Source organism: Aegilops tauschii, chromosome 1 (assembly GCF_002575655.3).
Source record: "Aegilops tauschii subsp. strangulata cultivar AL8/78 chromosome 1, Aet v6.0, whole genome shotgun sequence".
Lineage (NCBI taxonomy): Eukaryota > Viridiplantae > Streptophyta > Magnoliopsida > Poales > Poaceae > Aegilops > Aegilops tauschii.
Genome location: NC_053035.3, coordinates 468,351,953 through 468,359,537, shown reverse-complemented (window position 1 = coordinate 468,359,537; position 7,585 = coordinate 468,351,953). Strand labels below are relative to the sequence as shown.

General features: G+C 51.2%; 2 protein-coding genes across 3 annotated transcripts; one reads left to right on the top strand and one right to left on the bottom strand.

Annotated features, from left to right (window-relative positions):
* Positions 1-2,445: 2,445 nt before the first annotated feature.
* LOC109771443 (pentatricopeptide repeat-containing protein At2g17210-like) lies at positions 2,446-6,334 on the top strand. Of its 2 annotated transcripts, XR_012187428.1 has the most exons (3): positions 2,446-4,606; positions 4,921-5,404; positions 6,198-6,334. XR_012187428.1 is itself a non-coding variant. In XM_020330143.4 (2 exons), the coding sequence occupies exon 1, from the start codon at positions 2,616-2,618 to the stop codon at positions 4,599-4,601; it is 1,986 nt and encodes a 661-aa protein (XP_020185732.1). In that variant the 5' UTR covers positions 2,446-2,615; the 3' UTR covers positions 4,602-4,606; positions 4,921-5,721. The 2 variants fall into 2 exon arrangements, 1 of the variants encoding a protein (XP_020185732.1); XM_020330143.4 differs by lacking the exon at positions 6,198-6,334 and having other exon boundaries at positions 4,921-5,721.
* On the bottom strand, positions 4,957-5,343 carry LOC141039132 (cold-responsive protein kinase 1-like). Its single transcript, XM_073506441.1, has one exon. The coding sequence runs from the start codon at positions 5,341-5,343 to the stop codon at positions 4,957-4,959; it is 387 nt and encodes a 128-aa protein (XP_073362542.1).
* Positions 6,335-7,585: the final 1,251 nt, after the last annotated feature.

Genomic DNA, 7,585 nt, shown 5'->3' with positions numbered 1-7,585 from the left:
AGAGTGTCATCAGCATACTGAACCGCAGGAAAATTGGGGTTTGTTGATGGCAGAGGCTATGTATTCATGTTCAATAATATCAAAAGCCTTTGAGAAATCCAATTTTAGCAGAATTACATGTCTCTTAGAGGCATGGCACAGATGGATGTATTCAAAAGACCACACCCGCCAGTCTTGAATAGATCTTCTTTTAAGAAAGCCATACTGATTGGCATGAATCCATTTAAAATAACACCCTAAAGCCTGTTTCTAGAAATTTAGTAAGAAACTTCAAGCAAAGTATTAGTCAAAGAAATTGGCCTATAATATCCAGTCATTTATGGGCTGAGCTTCTTAGGTATCAAAGTTATGAGAGAAGAGTTTATACATTCCAGATCTATTTTTTACCCTCATAAAAATCTTTGACTAGAGCCCAGAAGTCAGCCTTTAAAATACTCCAGCACTTCTTCAGAAAAAGCCTAGTGAAGCCATCAGGCCCAGGGGCCCTATCAGGTGCCATCTGCTTAATGATAGCTTCAATCTCCTCATATGTAAATGGCTTTGAAAGGACCTGAAGGCCATCCACTTTATTTAGAAGCTGCTGCAAATTAAAGCCCATGGATAGGCCCTTGGAGCAACCCATCATATTCTTAAAGTCTTGCCAAAACTTGCCAGCAATCTGACTATGATCAGTTTAATATCCCCATTATCCAGCTTAATATTAGCAATTGCATTTCTTCTGTGCTGCCATTGCATGAAAAAATAGTATTTTCTTCACCAATTTTAATATTCCTTATGGTGCATCTTTGCTTCCAATAAATACAACCTCATCACCTCCTCCAAGTGTTGTTTAAGGATTGATCGAAAGTTTGATTTGGGCCTATAAAGAGATCTTTTCTCTTCCAAAGTATCAAAATGCAGAGTAAGTCTATTGCACTCAACAATGATAGCTTTGACCTTTGATAAACTAGTGTGCCAAACTTTAAGAGTATGTCTTAGACTCTTGAACTTTTCAGAGATTATAGCATCAGATAATTTTCTCTTAGATGGCTTATTCCAAGCAGAAGAAACACACTCCAAAAAACAGGAAACTTAGCCCAATAAGTCTCAAATCTGAATATTTTAGCTTCTGGAATGGATGTGCCAATTGTTACTACACACGGTACATGATCGGAAGTTGTACATGACAGGAAAAAACATGGTGTTGGGATATTGAGTAGTCAAGAAGGTGTGGTGAAAAACCAATCAATCTGTGTCAACAGGGGCTGTTCTTGCATATTGGACCAATTAAACTTTCTACCTTTGATTGGAGGCTCAAAAAGGCCTAGATAACCAATAACTTCATTAAACAAAAGAATATCATTAATACTGCCACCTGGAATATTTCTGTTGTCGAGATACCTCATGAAATTAAAGTCACCTAACAATAACCAACTGTCATCAACTGGGTTTGTAAATCATACAAGCATTGAACAAAATCATCTCTTACTCCTCTCACTCAACTTTCCACGCCGGCACACTACCAATCTGAGCCGGTGTCGATGTGCCAATCTGCACATAACCGATGGAAGTCGATGCTTCATCACAGGAACCACATAAGTTACTATTGAGCCGCCTATTCCTAAAGGTGACTGATGCATAATCTGCATTTATGTGCTACTACTCTCCCCCTCTTGACCAATTTTGGTTTGAAGACACTGGTGAAGTTTTCAAACAAGACACTTAGATCAGTTTTCTCACCATAAAAAAGTTCCGATTCAAGGAACGTGTCATCCATGCTTCTATTGCACCAGCATTTGTACCCTCTTTGTCCTGAATATCTACAGGATCAGCGATTATGACAAAGAACTCTTCTTATATTAAAATACCTACACATTGCTTTCATTGAGATTTCAGCAATAGCCTACTTTGACAACTCTACCAGTAACTATATGTAAAATATTGATTGACAATATATTTGGGCGTATAAAGTACATGGAAGATTGTTTGGCATGGCCGAAGGTACATATATACAAGGAGAGATGCTAGACTCACGGGCTGGTTACGGGGGATTAACGGGGTGCTTATTGTTAATTGGTTGAGATTTGGTCTAATGAGGCGAGCCCACCCTTGAAAATCGGGGAGGCCAATTAGTGAAGGGCACGCAAGGGGGGTCCGTAATAGTCCGTTGTTTAACTCCATGCGTGTAGTATTATCGATATACAAGGGACAAACTGCTTTCTGACAACTTATGCGATAGCATTATATTTTTCTAGAGCATCTAAAAGAATTCCCGTTTATACATACCAAATGGGCAATGCCAGCATATTATTGGTCCAGTTCAAGCATGGACAGATTTGCATCTGCCAAAGAACATATCGTTTCTGCAGCTGAGCAAGATTGAAACTTATGCAATATAACATGATACATATTTGTCAGCACCATCCGATCACTGAAATGAATTTTGTTTGCATACCGAAATCACAATGCCGGTAATTCTTGGTCCAAAGGACAGATTCCTCACCTCCAGCGACTGCGGCGGCAGGTGGCTGGAGGTTGGAGATAAACGGGAGCCATGGAAATGAGATCCGACGGTGCACAGCAAAGGCTCTGTGCTATGCTGCTGCGTCCGTGTCTGCTACACTCTGTCCGTCGGAATGGCAATCGGAACGGCGGCAGCAGCGGCGGCGGTGCGGCGCAGCCTCGGCGCCGCAGGCCCGGACCTCGCCGTCGCCCACCTCTGCTGCCTCTCGACCCCCACTACCTACAACGTAGCCCACCTCCCACCCACGCCGGCCACCCTCCTCGCGCTCCTCCGCCGCGCGCCAGCTTCGCATCCCCACGCCGCCGCGCACGTGCACGCCTGCCTCCTCAAGACGGCCTACTTCCGCCCGGGGGGCTGCACCGTCCCCAACTCCCTGCTCGCCTCCTACGCAACGTCCGGCGACTCCCTTGCCGCGGCAAAGCTGTTCGACGAAATGCCACTCCGGGACGTCGCGTCCTCGACCTCCATGATGCGGGCACATCTCGCGGGGGGCTCGGCGTCCCAGGCCCTGTGCATGTTCAGGGACATGCTCGCTGGCGGCGGCGGCGCGCCGGAGCCGGACGGGGTCGTCCTCGTCGTCGCCCTCCGCGCGTGCGCTGAGCTCGAGGACCTGGCGCTCGGAGCCTCCTTGCATGCCGCCGGGGAGCGCCGTGGGCTGCGGGGTGGCGACGTCTTCATCGACAACTCGCTCGTCGACATGTACGCCAGGTGCCTCGACCTGCGGTCCGCCAGGAAGGTGTTTGACACGATCCCGTGCAGGAACGTGGTATCCTGGAACACCATGCTCTCTGGACTCGCACGTGCCGGCCGTGCCGCCGACGCGCTAGACCTTCTCTCCTCCCCCTCGTCCTTGCTGAAAGAGGGCGGCATCGGCTTCGACGAGACGACGCTGGCGGTGCTGCTTCAGCTGTGCAAGAGGCTTGAGGGCGGCCAGGCCATGTGGTGCCGGTCTGTCCATGCCGTGGCCATCAGAAGGGGGCTCCTATTGTCCTCAACAGGCCTGCCTCTGTTGAACGCCCTGCTGGACGCCTACGCCAAGTGCGGCCTGCTTGAGCACACGCTCAGGCTGTTCCGCGGCATGCCCAAGAGGAACATCATCACGTGGAGCACCATCATCTCTGGATGCGCCCACAACGGCCGACCGGGCGAGGCGATCGCGTGCGCCGTCGCGATGAGGGAGGCCGGGGAGACGCCCAACTCAGTCACCATACTGAGCGTCCTCGAGGCATGCGCAGACTGTGCGGACATGGCAGCGTCGAGATGCGCCCACGGCATGGCACTCAGGAGTGGGCTAGCCTTGGAGCGGGACGTCAGCAATGCTCTGGTGGACATGTATGGAAAATGCGGCGACCTGGCTGCGGCGACGAGGGTGTTCAATGCGATGCCTCGAAGGGACGTGCTCACCTGGAACTCCATGATCGGTGTGCTGGGGATGAACGGCCGTGCACGTGATGCCCTCGCCCTCCTTGACAGGATGGAGCAGGAAGGGGACATCATGCCGAACGGTGTCACGATGCTGGCCGTGCTGTCGGCATGCGCGCACGGAGGTCTGGTGGAGGAGGGCGTGGCCTGCTTCGAGAGGATGACGACGACACACTCGGTTGAGCCACAGGTGGAGCACCTATCGTGCGTCGTCGACATGCTCGCGCGTGCAGGGGACCTTGAGGGGGCCGCTAGGGTCATCGAGGAAAGAATATCCACCAGCAGCAGTCCAGCAGCCTGGAGCGCGCTGCTAAGTGCCTGCAGAGGCCACAGCAGCGACTCGAATGTTGGACGTGATGCTGCCTGCCGCGTCCTGGAGTTGGAGCCGGGCAATGCTGCGGGGTACCTGATGTCGATGGGCGTGGCCGGCGCTGGCGAGTCGACAGCACGGATGCGACAGCTGATGAGGGAGAGGGGAGTAGGGGTGACTGGCGGACACAGCATGGTGCAGGTGGGGCGCAATGCTCACAGCTTCATGTCGTGGGATGGATGCCACCCTGACAGAGCGCAGGTTTACTCCATGCTACATCTCCTGCATCAACAGATGCTGCCGCCTACGCCTCCACATCCAAACCACCATCATCTTACCTTATTATCATGTACACCAGTGTCATGATTAAGGTACATACCAAGTCCTCGCCATCATCTATGTTTATCAACTCGGTTATCTGTAATATACTGTATATGCTAGTACTTAGGCTGAACTCTGCAGTGCATTTTGAGTGCCTGCTTTGGATTTGATCAGTGCAATTCTCAGTATGGTTCTTTCATGACCTGTGGATGATGGATATGCGTGGTTACGCATATGGAAGGAAATGCAGAATTGCATTTCATTTCTTCCGTGGTAATACTGGAGATGCCAACGGTCAAAACAAGATGACATTTTTTGAAACCGATGATGCTGTGTTTACATCGTTCGCCATTGCCATCCGCAGGTTCGCCGCCGACTCCATGAGATACTGCGGAATGGGTTAGAAGGCGGAGTGATTTCTGTCTTGCCCATCGAGCATCTTCACCACCGCGCTCATTGACGGCCTCTGCTGCACGCACCGGAACACCACCTTGCACATCCTCTCCACCAGCCCTCTGCAACACAAGTCATGGCGGACCGTTGCCACCATGAGTTCCATCAGCTCACCGGCTTCGTACCTGGCCCATGCGACCACGGGGAACCATTGCTGGCTGCTCTTCAGCGTGGCATTGGCGTCTTGGTTACTACCATGCTCGACGATCTTCCGGAGGAGCATGCCGAAGCTGTAGACATCACACTTCTCGGCGATGTGTAGCTCCATCCAAACCTCCGGCGCGGTGTGCCCAAAAGTGCCGCGTCCGTGGGACAGAGACATGTGTTTCGGCATGGTTGACGAGGCTTGCGAGGCCAAAGTCGGCCACCTTGGGCCTGAGGGTGCCGTCGAGGAGGTATCTTGCTGTTGCTAACTTGAATGGATTTGTCATTTTTGAATAGCCTAACTTGTTCTTCCTCCGAAAGGATGGATGAGTAATAGAAATATCGTGAGTGTCATTACCGGTGGCAATTGGTTGGTCTGCGTTTTTGGTAAGAGAATAGCAGTGTTGTTCCTGTTATCTTCTGGTTTACTGTATGCTACCTATTGCATGATATTAGATTATGGTTAGACTTTAAACATCAGTAAGATTTTTGATCTCATAAAGATTTTCTGTTCAAAACTTCTCAGCTTATGTGATAGATGTGCAATGGATGAATTGCTCTTTGGTTTGATTCATTATTGTTCGTCCTCATGTTGCACACTGTGAACTGTAGATTTTTTGGTACTTTTTTTCCTGGAGGCTGGTATGTTATCAAGTTGTTTGTGCTACCAGCTGGATGAGTCTTCTTGTCCACTTGTTACGCAGCTTGTTTCTTTTTGTGCCCTGATCTTTATGAATAAGAACAATGTTATATTAGCACTTCTGTTTCAAGGCGTTTGTGATATCCATAATCCATTTGATTGGTTTGGTCAGTAACTTGATTGATCTTGTATAATCATTGCATGCTGGTTCATTTCCTAATATGTTTCCTTTTCCTGCCTGGGCCTCTAAACATTCTTTTAGTATTCCTGGTTTGTATGTGTATAGCTGACCTGTGGACATTCTTTTATTTTTGGCGTCGTCTAGGTTTTGTGTTTAAAACTTTTCAGCTTATGTGATAGCTGTGCACTCGATGAATTGCTGTTCGTTTGATTTTGTTACACAGGGGGTGCTGGTGGATACAAAAATGCTTCTCCTGGGTCCTGGCAACTACGGTGGCTATCGGAATCAAGGGGGTGGAGCACCTGCTAAGTGATCTCAACCTTGATGGTGCTTGCAAGGAGGTTTGATGCGAGCACGAAGAGAAGCGATGGTCACGATGGCTTTCTTGGGGACGACTTCCAGGACGAAGATAACCATGCCTACAAGTCAGGGTGGACGTGACGAGCGGGCTTTTGGCCCGGCTCGCGGCCCGTTATGGACCGGACCGTACGGTCCTGGTTCGCTAAATAACATGGCCGGTCCGGTCCGCGAAAAGGAGATCGAAATTCGGTCGGTCCGGTCCGACAAAAGCTCGGTCCGGCTCGCAGGACCGAAGGCCCAGCCCAAGTAGATCTTATCTGGAGAGCCCAACACATATACAACGTGCGTGCGTGACCTAGCCGCCGTCCTCGTCCATCCCAGTCTATCCCCATGGCGCCGCACGGGCTGCTTCCGCTCTCCCCTGCGCTGCCTCTCTCTCCCCGCCGCCGCGCCTCTGCCTCGCCCTCTCCCCCGCCCTCTCGCGCGACTGCTCGCCCTCTCCCGCGCGCGGTCATGCCACTCCCTCTCTCCCCCGTGCCTCTCCCTCGCGCCGCTGCGCCTCAGGTGTGTCTTCTCCGGCTCCGGCCACCGTGCTGCTGCTCCGACGACCTCTCCGACATCCTGGGCCTACATGCCAGTGACTGGACGTCGCCCGGACCGTGAGGACCTCCGGTCCGCACCGAGCTTCACCTCTGCCGGTCCGGTCCCTGAGATCAGGACCGCGGCGCTGCTCGGTCCGGTCCGGACCGCCGGCGGCCGGTCCAAACGGCGGCTCGGACCGGGACCGGACCGGCCCGGACTGTGTCCACCCTGACCTACAAGAGAAGCCGAATGTCGGTCCCGTTGGAAGAAGCAGCACCGGCTGAATAACTCTTATGGATTTTTTCTCCATGACCACATTGATTTGCATCAGCTGCTTGTTATATACTACTACTACTTGCTCTGTAAATAAATGTACGACGTAGGTCAGTAGTGACCTAAAACATCTTATATTTGTTTACGGAGGGAGTAGTATGGTTCAAAAGTTGAGGCTAGTTTGGTGATGATATTGCTCTAGTTTGTTCTGGAGGCACCGGGTGACAGCTGCTCGCTCGGCCATGTCCACCGTCCTCAAGCTCCGTGTGCTACCAGATGAGATCGATAAACAACCAACAAATGGCCGGATTGGTTGCCTAGTTGAGAATTTCACTTTGCAGTTTGCAGGTTGGGGTGAAGGGGGTGCGATCGAGGGAGAACAGGATCCTCCGGAGTCGCCTGGGTCGAGGCGACCCGGGAGGCGGCTAGGTTTTGGATGGGTTTCGGATCGCCGCT

What these genes read in the sequence shown, in the direction of transcription:
- LOC109771443 (XM_020330143.4), top strand. Translation starts at nt 2,616, where the DNA reads ATGGCAATCGGAACGGCGGCAGCAGCGGCGGCGGTGCGGCGCAGCCTC.
- LOC141039132 (XM_073506441.1), bottom strand. Translation starts at nt 5,343, where the DNA reads ATGCCGAAACACATGTCTCTGTCCCACGGACGCGGCACTTTTGGGCAC.